We start from the raw sequence: 13,583 nt of genomic DNA on the forward strand, positions 1-13,583 counted from the left end.
CACCAGAGGGTTTGTGGAGAATTGCAAGCAGGAGAAGGCTGGCAGTGTCCAAGTCCTTTGTTTTTATTGTAAAGAAGCCCAGGCAAACGTCCAAAAGAACTGTTGGAAGTTTGCAGCAGCGAAGAAGAAGCAGGGAAAAGGTGCTAGTTCCGAGTGAGCGCAGTTGTGTCTGGGTACAATGACTGCAAAGAGCCCATCAAGGCAGCCAGCAGTGGATTCAGAGTCTGGAGTCTGGATTCTGGGCTTCGAACCATATGTGGTAACGACATAAGTTGCGGAAATCAAGTCGGTGTCAAATGGTCAGATCTGTTGCATGGCGTGATGGAGTTTCCCAGAGAGGGAAAACATATGGGTAATGTACATTTCCTAGTTTTGGGAAGATTTTGAAATGTAGGGTGTGGTTCCCAATTTGGCAAAATTGTCTTGTTATGTGTCTGGCATTAACAACAGATGTTATACTTTGAAATTTGAAGATAAATGCCATAATTAAGCAAAGGGACAAGGTTATGTGCAAAAGGCACAAAAGAAAAACAAATTGTTACTTTATCGTGACAAAGCTAAGTGTGCCGTGTCATAATGTGCATTTTACAATGCAGATTGTGCACAATTATTTTCACAGAGTGTTTGGTCATATGGGTTTGTCACAGACGTTTGGAAAAGCTGGAAGAGGTTTGTCTGAGTTCAAATGATTCTTGTCCTAATCATCTTGATGTTTCTGTTTGCAGCAATAATCAAATTGAAACTTTTCCAGTGGCCAAGCCAACCAAATGTGTCACGCAAGAGGGGCCGTTGAGGTGGTGCATCTTGATCCGGGCTGGCCTTTAACTAAAACCTGGGGGGGAAGTCAGTATTTTTTCGGGTAATAGTAACAGGCAACAAGTACGACTTACTCCTATGTGAAAGTCGTGAGAGAAAAGGGAGGTGCTGAAGTCTTTAAAAGACTGGGTGAATCAATAAGCCGCCAAGTTGGAGTATCAAAGTGGGTCTTTGGTCACTGACCAAGGAGGTGAATTTTGTATCTTCTGACCTAAGAAATTGGGTGCAGAAGAAAGGTATCGTCACAACACACTAATCCTGGAGTCCACAGGAAGATGGGTTGGCAGAGAGACCATTGGTGTTTTTAAAAAAAAGCAGATGAAAGACTGTATGTTACTGATATGCAAAATGTATCTGAAAAATTTTTGGGGTGAAGCATTTTAATGCTAACCATATAGCAAATAGGGTTGGAATTCAGCTTAAATCAAGACACCATTACAGATGCTACATGGTAGACGCACCAAACTGAAAAGTACCTAAGGTGTTTGGGCAATATTCAATGTGTTTGTGCCAAGCAAAATTCAGAAAGAAGGGTGAACGTAAATGGAAGAGGTTGATGTTTGTGGTTAGTTTCTGGCAACAGTTAATCTTCCAGGGGCATGGGAGAAGTTGGTTGTCCAGAAGTGCCAATTTTTGAGAAACATTCGGGTTTGGGAGAATTTCATTCCCAATCAAGCAGTGGTTCTTGTTTTGCGACTGGGGCAAAGTACTGGAAATGGAGGGTAAGAAGCCCACAATGGCCACAATGCCTCCAGATGAGGAGAACCTAGTACTTCAAACAACCACTCAAACAGCAGCCAACACGTAACACACCCCATTCACTTACAAGTCAGGTTTGAAGTTGTGTCAAAGAGGGACAACTGATGTGCAACTATTCGAGAAGTGAGGATGAGGAGGTAGAACAAAGGTGTTGATTCCTAGGAGGACTCATAGAGTGAGAAAGCTCCGAGAGAGTTTGTTGTTCAGACTGCAACTGCTTTGTATGGCAGTGGCGATGAGCCTGAAGCGTTGAAGAGTTGCAGAAGTTTCCGAAGGAGGAGAAAGAAAAAAGTGGTTTCCTGCTATGGAACAAGAGTCTTGTCTCTAGTTGAGAAGCGGTTTTGATATTGTTGATAGGCCTAAAGACCCACAAGGTTGTGGGTTTGCAAGTGGGTCTATAAAGAGAAGAAATGCCTGATAGTAGTCAAAAGTACAAAAACAAGGCCAGGTTGGTGGCTAAAGGCTTCACACAGCAAAGGTTTGAGAGTTTGACAAACTTCTCCCTACTGCAAAGCCGAAAGTTTGAGATTAGTGGCTTGCATTAGCTGTGAGGCAAAGAAAAGTGGTAAGCATTTTGATTTTGAGGACTGCGTACCTGAATGCTAAGCTTGAGGAGGAGATTACCATGGAACAACCTCCTGGTTTGGTAGTGATAATAATGAACGAAAGGGTGTAAGTTGAACAAAGCAATTGGATTGCTTGGAAACAAGTGCACGGTGTTGGAATCAGTGGATTCAATGCTTAAGCTTGAAAAGGCTTGGGGTGTTAAACGAAGTGTTGCGATGCGTGTGTTTACAACCTAGAGAGGGGTAGTTCATTGGGATTTATGTGGATTATCTTTGTTCACAGCTAATTCAGAACAGAAGTGGAAAGATGGTACAAAAGGAATTGTCTCAGAAAAGTTTGCATTGAATGAACTTGGGAAGCTGAAGCTTACTAGGGATAGAGTTATAGTGGACAGATGATGGAGAATGCTGTTGAGTCAAGAAAAAAGATGGAGAGGCTGATTGGAAGTGTGGATTGCAGGATGGGCAGGAGCCTGTGAAAAGCGCCAATGACGCCTGGTTTATTCCAGTGCAGTCGGCTGAAGTGTTTTGATAATCCTGAGGTGTACAGAAGTGTAAATTGGTGCTTGTTTTCATTGCTAAAATACACGGCCTGAGATTTCTTTGCAGTTGGTTTTTATTGAGCAGAAGTGAAATAGATCGCAAGGGGGATGATGGACGCGTGTGACATGTTTTTTTGAGGTATTTGAAAGGGAGTAAGAACAAGAATCTTGGTTTCAAGGAGTTGAAGAGATCTAGGTGTGTATGCAGATAGTTCTTTTGCAAGTGAGGCCAGTAACATGACTTGTGATAAGTTTTGGGCAGGTAGTCAGTTTGTTTGGAGAATAGAAAAACAGAATTTGTAGGCACTTAGTACTTCAGAAAGCAGAATTTTGCTGCAATTGTCCCTGATTTGTCTGGAGAGGTAGTTTGGATTAGACAGTTGATTGAGTGATTTGGGAGAAAAATTGCACTGAGAGCCCCTCTTTGGTTTTTGAGGATTCACAATCGATGTATTGGAATGGCAGGGAGGCTGAGAATTTGAAGTGCAGGACTAAGTAAATTTTAGTAAGGTTACCAGAATGTAAGAGATTTAGTTTCAGATGGTATCCTAAAGATAGAGTAGATTGACACAGGGTATAACTTGGCAGATGTTTTGACAAAGGCACTTCTGGAGAAAGACATGACACTTTATTTGCAATTGGTATGGGTCCTAAACTTCACAAAGAGTAAATGTAAATACAGAACTGTGTTATTGGCACATACTGTAAGCAATTTTGGAGGGCATGTTAAAATATATTCTAATTTGTTGAAAGTTCAGATGTGGCAATGGTTAACTAAGGTTTAAAATGGTTCCTAGTGGCAAGCCAGAAAGTCTAGGCCGGGAAGAACAAGTATCAAGGCATTGCCTGGAACATAAATATAACACAAATGTATTATGTTATGCTCCGGTAGCATGGTGACTTCATGGGAAAGAGGTGTGTCCAATTGGTGGGAAGTTGATCTTTTGAGAGAAAAAAGACCTGGATGTCAGCATTCAAGCTTCTGCATGGACTCTGAAAGAGTAGAGATGTATAGTAGCTGCTGTAAGTGTAAATAGTTCAACAAATCAATAAACCCTCTTTGAGTGAAAATAGTGTGTGGAAGTTACTTTGATACTGAGTAGCTGAGAGACTGCATCTGTTTTCCAGTTGGTACCAGTCCAGAGAACCACCACCGGTAACAAGAGACACACACATCACAAAGATCGTGTTTCTCTAAAAGCAATCAACATTCAAATGATGCACAGTTTGAATGGGGGGGGGGGGGGGGGGGGGGGGGGGGAGGGCTGGGGACGACAGGGGCGAGGAAAGGGGGGGGGGGGGTTGGGGGAGTCTGCCCACAGAAAGGCTGTAAATAACTAACTTGGCGCACAACAGCTCCACATATGGCCCATCATTGTCAATTACAGACGTTTCAACATGGTCCCTACATCTCCCACTCCATCACCATCAAAGGACATTGCCAACTGAAAATAAACCCGTTTGAAAAAGCAGGTGTAGCCTGAACACACCTCTTTCATTACTTGCAAAGTACTTCTTAATCGTACCATATACAGAACTGTATACTGTCTACACTGAAAACATAATGCTTTCCATGTCAGGAAATGGAAACATGGGACATGCAGTAAGTGAAATGAAAAGATGTATTTTGTGGAAGCAAAGAGACGAAAATTTTTCTAATTAAGAAAGGTTAGTTAGTATAGCAAGGCTTGTAAAAGAAAATCACGGTGCAAAGATAGTTTAAAGCAATAAGACTTGGAAATAAAGGTCACTTAAGAATAAACATTGATAACACCTGAAAACATTCGCAAGGGCAAGACCACATTCAGGGGTTGGACTTGGGTCTTGGGGAGAGTAAAGTGCACACCCAGTGGGTGGCAACTAACAGTAACAATAATTGCCAATGTTGTCCAGGTGTTGTTGGGGGTTGGTGGATTGGTAAACTCTGGGAATTTTTGAAGCGTTATAGGGCTTAGACAATGGTTGGCAAAGTTTTTTTGTTATTTGTATTAGTTGTACTAACCAGGTAGACAGAATAAAGTAGTTATCTGTTTTAGACTACAAACTGTTGTGTTTTCTTGACTGCTGGAAGCAGAAATGCCAAGCAGTGGAAACAAGGCCAGTGGATCCTGAGATGGAGATATTCGGAAAATGAGAGAGAGCTTGAAGAGGTTTGTCAGGATCGTTCAGCATCTACTCTGCAACCAACTCTGCTTACATTAGCAACACAACAACCATGACCAAAAACGGGCAGCTCAGCTTTACCAAGTTGAGGTGGAGTTTACAGCCTGAGGTTATGTGCAACAACTCCCTCATATCCCTGAACATTCATGCCATACATAGTTATAAAATGGACAGAATGTTTCACATTCATCAGGCTGTTCCTAATGCTTTTTCATGAGGCGGGCTTTAAATTCAGTGATTGACATATTGGTGTGTTTTCATATCTTTAAAGGATTCTGCCCCACTCACCCCATCTAGGGGCTTATCTATAGGAGATCTGGTAGAAGAGAATCAGAATTTGTGTGTTAAAAATGCGAGTTCTCTTCAAAAGTACCAAAGGAAAAAACACATGTATTAAACCAAGCAAGGCAGTTTTGATGAAGGATAGAAGCCGGGAATGGGAGGTGTGAGGAATGCAGCACATACATGAAACCAGTGGGCATTCAGTATAAAGGAAAGAAATTTCATGCAGAAAAGTACTAATAAACATGAATATGTTGCAAAGACAGTGAAAAACTTGCAAATAAATTGGCTATGAATACTATGAAAGTGTGTGTGTATAATGTGTGTAAAGATGGAAGCCCTTATCAGTGCAGCACTGCTTTTGGCGGGAACAACCCCCATAGAGACGTATAGGATACGTACTAGGGTTAGGAAGGGGGTGCTTTCGCACCCCCCTAAACCCTAGTACGTATCCTAGTACATAAAGATAAGCCGCCCCTTCTACATGGGCGCCGCCATCTTTACGTACTGGACATAGCGTCCAGACGTGTTCGCCGGCCATATGACGATGCGAGCCAAGCGCAAGTGCCTCGGCGACTTTATAGAGGGCGGCCGCAAAGAAGAAGCTCCGAATGGAGTCTTCTTTTTTGCTCTTCCGCGCGGGAGTCCGCGCGGGTTTGGCTTGAAAATTCTGCGTGCTATAAACAAACTACCTTTTTACAACAGTTTCAAAAATACAATACATGTCATAAAAGAATAAAATGCAGCCAAAAGGTAAAGGCTTTATTTCTTTCCATTTATATTTTGTCTCATCGATTACATGGGATATTGAAAAACCTATAATTATTCTCACTCCCCCATGTAATAAAAATTGTTTGTAATGAAATAATGGAGATACAAAAGGACCATTCTTCATTGCACACTCACGGATAGAGCTAAGGCAGTTTTTACAATCTGCCTTGCTTCGTTCTGCTAAGAATATCCAAATAATTTCCTTATTAAGTGCCACTCTCCCCACTCAAGATCAATAACAAAGAAATCAGAACAGCTGCCCAGTTCGAGAAATAAAAAAAGGGCACCTCTGGCTAAGCATTTTGAACAAAGAAACATGCAGCAACTGACATAGGTTTTGGGGTACTGGAGGTGATAAATAAAAAATGAGAACTGTTGAAGAAGAAAGAGGGAGCGTAGACTTTAACTTAAAACTTTAGTACCAGTTGGAATGAGGATTTTAAGAAATACAGTGGCTTACTGCTATTGCAACTCATACAATCTGTACTATGGCACCCCCTACTTCATTGCCCTTGCTGGTCCCCAAATCCCCCAATTCCCTTGCACAATACAGGCATGCAATTCGAGTGTATCTGCGCAAAGTCAGGGTGGAGGCAAAGACTAAGTGGCAATATTACTACAAAGCTTCTGCCTGGGACAATAAAAAGGAATGCCTGCATCCAGCCACTAACATCACAACCATAAGTTGTGAGTTCAGTCCCAACCAGGGCTCAAGCTCGACCCTTGCAAATCCTTCTGAGGTGGAAATGAGTAACCCAGATTGTTGGGGCAATTTGTTTACACATGGTAAAATTGCTCAGGGAGTGCTTAAGTGCATAACAAATGTATGAAATGTACTGCTATTGCAACTAATAAACGAAAAGTAACAAAAACAAGAACACTTGACTGAGCAAGATACATTAAATTATTAACCATGAAGCAGAAACAGAAGAATGAGATCATGATAGGGATCAACAAGACACAATTAGATGTATGAAGGTTGCTTCCCCAAAGAAACATTTTCTGAATTGCAGTCCATTTCTATGATTTCCCCTAATGATATTTTTTGATGTTTCAAAAGGTGGAATTGTGAGAAAAAATTTCCCACAGAGCTGGCAGATGTATAGTTTTCTCTCCTGTGTACTCTCTGATGCCTCAAAAATTGCAGTCACAAAACATTTTCACATTGCTAACATCTGGTTCTCTCCCGTGTGGCCTCTCTGAGGCCTCTCTGATGCCTCAAAAGATGATGCCTCTGAACAAAACATTTTTTCACATGCGACATTTGAATGGTTTCTCTCTGTGGGATCTTTGATGTCTCAAAAGGTGTGAGTTGTGCGAAAACTTTTCTCACACTCCTGACATTTGCATGGTTTTTCTCCTGTGGGACTCTCTGATGCCTCAAAATGTTGGATTTGGTGAGCAAAACATTTTCCACACGCTGGCAATTTATAGGGGTTCCGCCGGTGTGGACTTTCAAGTGACTCTTAAGGGTGACTTGAGAGCAACACATTTCCACACTGCTGGCATTTGAATGGTTTCTCTCCTGTGTGGACACCTGATGAAAAAGAATTGGGACTTCCAAACAAAACACTTCCAACAGTGCTGGCATCTGTATGGGCTCCGGTCTTCTTTGGTCGATGTATAACTCACAATATGTGAATTATAAACAGAACATTTCCATGATCGTGCCAGCTGGATTCTTGCCTGGTATGTGGACTCTCTGGCAGCTCATAAGATGGCAGATCAGTGCAACATACATCTTCCTCCAGTATTTTCGCAAAGAAGGACAAGCACAGACAATACTGAATCCCAGCAATTCAGTGGGGAACAACATCTGGGAATAACAGTGGAGCTATTGTGTCTTCTCCTCCCCCTGCCTTCCGGTATTACCATAATAGCTTAATGCAACCATTTGATATTGCCAAAGATGAGCCTGGAACAAACAGCTGTCTTGAAGCCATTGCTTCTGGCCCTGCTTGGTCCTTCCTAGAGTTATCTTCCATCCAGAATGTCAAACTATTGAAAAACTTCAATATGAAACCCCTTGATGTCTGGACAAAACACCGTATTGAAAGCCATTGCTTTCTCTGGGCCCTGTTTTGGTTCCCGGAGATACCTCCTATCAGCGAGAGCAAACTAACCATGACAGAAGCTTCAAATAGGAAAGGCTGAGCAAGGGCTTTGGAATATCACAGAGCGCATGGATGAGCAGGGACCCAGATGAGGTAAAGGCACAAAGAGCCTCTCGACAGGGGGGGGCAACTGTTTGGGCAGGATTTAGTGTCTGAGCACTGGACTATGACTGAGACCAGGCTTCAAATCCTTGCTCAGGTAGAGACATACCTTGGAAAGGAGCTTCTGCTTGGAAACAAAATGTGAAAAGCGCCTGCCTTAAAGGGAAGTGGGCTTCTTTTTATCAACACTCCCATAGCAGCAAAGGGTAATACAGATGAAGGTGTGGGTGTAGTTTTCTTGCCCAGTGGTTTGGAGGTTGTCCAGGGGCCACCAGCCATCTGCAATGCCTATCCTTGTTTAGTATTACAGTATTACAGTGACAGTTTATGGATGAGTTTTTTTTTTCCCCAGCAAGCACCAGTCCGTGTCACTGAGATGGCAGAGCAATCCTCTTCCTTCCAGCCCTGACAATCTGACAACCATAATCCCCAGATCTTCCTCTTGGCTATGTGAGAGAGGAGGCTCAGGCTTGGAGCTGCAGGAAGTGTAGGAAAGAAGGGCAACATAACTGGTCCCACAGAGGGACATGAACTGTTACTATAGTTGAGAGAAAATATAATGCAACTAAATGAGATAATGAAGCTGAACCCATTCTGGCAGTGGTTTCACAGTTAACTTATCAGCTCTAGAGAAGTTGCACACATGATTCAAAGGATAGGGGCCACAGAACTGTACAACAAGACGGTCATCAATATAGGACTATAGTTAATCATTTTGGTGTGAAATAAATCTTGAGCGTCTGCAGGATGAGAAAGTGAAATGAAAAAAATCCCCTAGTCGCACCTGGGGAAAGCAATTAAGGGTTGTGTTTCACACTACACAATTATGAAGTTATGATTATTCTTTAAACATCCTAGAGAATCCAGGGATTGGCAGTTTAGAGAGAGGTATTTAGAATCCTCAAAGAGCCCTAGTTCTCACTAAACTAGAAACCCCAGGATCCCACAAAGATATGGCCATGCAAGTAAAGTGGATTCAGGGTTTGTGTAGTGTGAAAAGTCACTCACCTTGTCTAGGAAGGGCAATGGATCCAAGTTTCTTACCTACGGCAAAACATTCTCGATTTTCCATGTGATCGCATGACAAAGATTTTTGCTTCTGATCCAGAAGTTCCATTCCTCCTCTGAAATACACAGCCCAATCCTTAAAGGTCACCTGCACAGGAAGCAGCCCTACAACACACAGAGACTCATCAGATGTGAGGAAAACCCATGGGCACCCCCAGCAGTATTGAAGTGCTCAGCATATAGACAGATGGGGACATCTGAATAACCCCTTGTCTGTTTTCATTAACTTCCTGCATCTTGAAGATAGCACCTGAGACTATAGCCTGGCCCCTGATCAACATAGCCCGATGTAAAGGGAAGTTCTATATAATAGATGCACACACAGAATTTTCCATTTAGAACCCCTAATCATTAACTGGGCAGGTGTGCAGCAATTCCCAATTGTGTCCTGCAGGTAATTGGATTTCTACTACCTTTAATTACGTTATTGAAAATGTCTTGCTATTATGCTCCATTTTGGCACATAGGTGAGAGAACCCTTCCGGTCCCTCGCCAGTAAAAATGTAAGAATACAAAGGAAACAATTAGCAATTGTTTACTTCATGATGGCTCAAGACCACTTGCCTGCTTCTGTCCACCAAAGTGATGTCACCAACCCTGTCTAAAAAGCATTTGATTTCATTTTAACTCGGATATAGAGCAAGCCCTGATGACAGGCTTGAGGGGTCCTGCAGGCAAGTGTTGCATAGGAGCCCAATCCCACCACCGCTGGCCCTGAGTGGCTGGAGAAAGACAAGGGGAAAGATGGCAGGAAACACTGACAACTGACCTAGGCAGGTGGGAAGATGACATCACCACAGTCACAAGTCCCACCCAGACTGACACAAAAAACAAGTTTCAATTAAGAGGAAATGGAAGTTTAAGAACGGGGGGGGGGCGAAATCCTTCCACCCTTGGTATCAAATGTCAGGGCCCTCCACCAAATAACTCCCCAGTGGATCCATACCAAAGAAAGAAGGATGGATTTCACCTTTTGCAAGGTCATCTTCCAAAGTTTTCTTCCTGGAGGAGGAATTCCAGCAGAGCCCTCTCTCTCCATAACTCGGAGACCAGTCAGGCCCACCTTGGAATCTGAGCATCTGCAGAAAGTGCAATTACACGTAATACATTATACAGTCTTTCCATGTACCAAAAATTAAAGACAATAAAGGCTCTGAGGGCAAAACAAGCTGGAATGTTTCTTAGAAAGACAAAATACAGTGGGTCCACCACCAGATCTGCGGGGTTGGTTCAGGACCCCCTGGGGATAACCAAAACTGTGGATGCTCAAGTCCCATTAACTACAGTGGCATAGTAAAATGGCATGCCTTTATAAAATGGCAAAAAGCAAGGTTGCTTTTGGGAATGATATATTTTAAAATATTTGAAACCATGGATGCTTGAATACGTAAATAAAAAAAAAGTGGGATATGGAGGATGACTGTTAACAGAAATAATTTTAAAAATAGAAGGTGGAAAAGAATTAAGAGGAACATTATAAGATATGTTAACAATAGAATGGCAGAGGGATTGACAATGAACTGGGAAGGAGACTTATTAATGATACAGACACAAATAAAAATTTGGCTACAAAATTGTTAAAATTAAAAATACAAATGTAAAAGGACAAAAAATGAAAGTGATGGAAAATGGTAACAGGATGCCACATCAATTAAGCATTTATAAATGATAAATTCCAATCAACATAATAGCAGAATGTGGAGGTAGAGGTGTGTGTGTGTGTGTGTGTATATATTCGTTCAATAATTTGGACAGAAGTTAAGGAACAATAATATAATAAAATGACAGAGAAACAATTAAGCAAAGAAAATTGTTTAACTCTTAATTTAGGGAAGTAGGATTGGATAGTAATCAAAGATACGTACAAAACAAATTTTAAAAGCCGCCCAGTAGTGATTACCTTTGCATGGAAAAATAAATCTAATTGGAATAATCATATATATATAATATATATATATATATATGAATATGTATTATTAGACTTCCTTAGGGAAAGTAGACTTAAAATAACTGGTGAAAGCAAAGGAAATCATGGAGAGAAAATTGGAAATTGTGATTAAGAAGGGCAAGGTATGATGAAGAAGTAAAAAAATATAATTAATGATATTTTCCATATTCCAAAACTGACTGTTATTTTAAATGAAATGTATTTTCCTCTGAGTGTCTGTGGGAGAGGGAGGTGGAGAGCATATAGGAATATGTCTCATATAATGTGTACTATGCAGTGTGTAAATATACAGTTTAAATTTAATAAAAAATATTTTTTAAAAAAGATAGAGGGAGAGCACCATAATTAAATCGAGGCTATCATACTTTGGACACATGTGAGATGAATACTGGAAAAGATTATGATAATCAATAAAAGGGAAAAAGCACACACTACAAGATGACTCAGGGAAGCCAAAATGTTGAGCCTGCTAATGACAGCTCCCTAGAAGTCCTCATTCACAAAGACACTCTAAAAATTGACAGCACAGAATAACAAAAGGCTTTTGTTTGGCTTCTTTCCTCTCAATTAGGGGGACAGCCTTCTACTTGGGATTACAAATAAGATAGAATCGTAGAATTGGAAGAGACCACAAGGGCCATGCAGGAACTCTCAATCAGAGCATACCAACAAATGGCCATCCACTCTTTCTTTAAAAGACTCCAAGGAAGGAAGTTTGTTCCACATGTCGAACAGCCCTTACTGTCAGGATGTTCCTTCTAAAGTTTAAGTGGAATCCTTTTTCCTGCAGCTTGTATCCACTGTTCTAGGTCCTGTTCTCTGGAGCAGCAGAAAATAAGCTTGCTCCCTCCTCAATACGACATCCCTTCAAATATTAAACAGAGGTCTTATCACCTCTTAACCTTCTCTTCTCCAGGCTAAAACACCCCAGCTCCCTTCTTCATAGCACATGGTTTCCAGACCCTTCACCATTTTAGTGGCCCTTGTTTGGACACACTTAACATCTTTTTTGAATGTGGGTGCCCAGAACTGGACATAATATTCAAGGTGGGGCCTGACCAGAGAAGAATACAGTGGCACATTACTTCCCTGATCTAGACCTATACTTCTATTGATGCAGGCTGACCACTGTGCTAACCAAGAGCCCTGGTGGCACAGTGGTTAAATGCCGTACTGGCCCACTCACCAAAACCACAAGGTTGCAAGTTCAAGACCAGCAAAAGGGCTCAAGTTGACTCAGGCTTGGCATCCTTCTGAGGTGGCTAAAAGAGTCCCGATGTTGGGGGCAAATTAGCTTACAGTTGTAAACCATTAGACAACTGCTAGGCAGTATGAAGCGGAGATATAAAGAAGCTTGTTTTCAGCTGCCACATCACACTGTTGACTTGGCTCAACTGGTGGTCTACTTGGTCTCCTAAATCCTTTCTATCACAGTAGTCTCATTCAGTCAGGTGTCCCCCCATCCTAATCTATGCATTTCATTTTCCACCCTAAGATTTAGCCGGGGTAGGCAACCTTTTTGAGCCGGGGGCCAGGTTGCTGTCCCTCAGACAACTGGGGGGCTGAAGCCGGGGGTGGAGCTTCCACCCTCTGGGGCGGAGCCGCATGCCAGGGTGGAGCTTCCATCCTCCGGAGGCAAAGCCACACACGGGGGCGGAACTTCCACCCTCCGGGGCGGAGCCACATGCTGGGCGGAGCTTCACACTCCGGGAGCGGAGCCGCATGCAGGGGCGAGCTTACACCGAAGCCCCACAAGGAGAAGAGGCGTGTGCCTGGCCTCTCCTCTCGGTCCCTTCCTTCGGCCGAAGCCCAAAAATAAATAATTAAATAATTTTTAAACATAAATAAATAATAAAAAATAAAATAAGAAATAATTCCTACATACACTGCAATATATTATATTTGAAGTAAAAAACAAAAGGGACATATACAATATTTAAAATGAAGAACAGGAACAAGTAAAGTTAAATAAACAACTTTATTCGGTATAAATAACAGTGTATGATAGAAGCAATAATAACAATATTGCAAGCTAGAAGCTACCAGAAGGCAAGGCCACAAAACAGGGAAATACATGCACATTGTCTCAAACCACAGAGGAGCAAGCAGCCAGGTGGAGGGATTTTGCAAGAGAATACCAAGGGATAAGCATAATAAAATACATATTGCAAACATGGAAGCTACCAGAAGGCCACAAAACAGGAAAAATGCATGCACACTGTCTCAAACCCAGAAAGGCACAGGCATAGGTGTAGCTTCAATAGCCCCCCTCCCCCAATGAACCCAACCTCTCGCGTGGCAGTGGCGTGGGTGTGGTGTCTCTCTCTCTCTCTCTCTCTGCCTCCTCCTCCTGCCCTCCCTTCCCCGCTCTTCCATTTATAGGGAGAGCAGAGGCTATGGTGGAGCAGATTTCGGAGTCTGATCCAGTAGAAAGGGCCAGAGCCAGGAGCCT

The 13,583-nt window shown here is 42.2% G+C and overlaps 1 protein-coding gene across 9 annotated transcripts in view; it reads right to left on the reverse strand.

Annotated features, from left to right (window-relative positions):
• Positions 1-7,351: 7,351 nt before the first annotated feature.
• The window catches only part of LOC121923044 (zinc finger protein 480-like), a 24,419-nt gene continuing 18,187 nt past the window's right edge, over positions 7,352-13,583 (reverse strand). For all 9 annotated transcript variants that reach the window (XM_042453165.1, XM_042453163.1, XM_042453160.1 and 6 more), the window contains one exon: positions 7,352-7,434. In XM_042453165.1, coding sequence (XP_042309099.1) covers positions 7,366-7,434 — 69 coding nt within the window. In that variant the 3' untranslated portion in view covers positions 7,352-7,365. The remainder of the gene's footprint in view (positions 7,435-13,583) is intronic.

Source organism: Sceloporus undulatus, chromosome 2, assembly GCF_019175285.1.
Source record: "Sceloporus undulatus isolate JIND9_A2432 ecotype Alabama chromosome 2, SceUnd_v1.1, whole genome shotgun sequence".
NCBI classification, from domain to species: Eukaryota; Metazoa; Chordata; class Lepidosauria; order Squamata; family Phrynosomatidae; genus Sceloporus; species Sceloporus undulatus.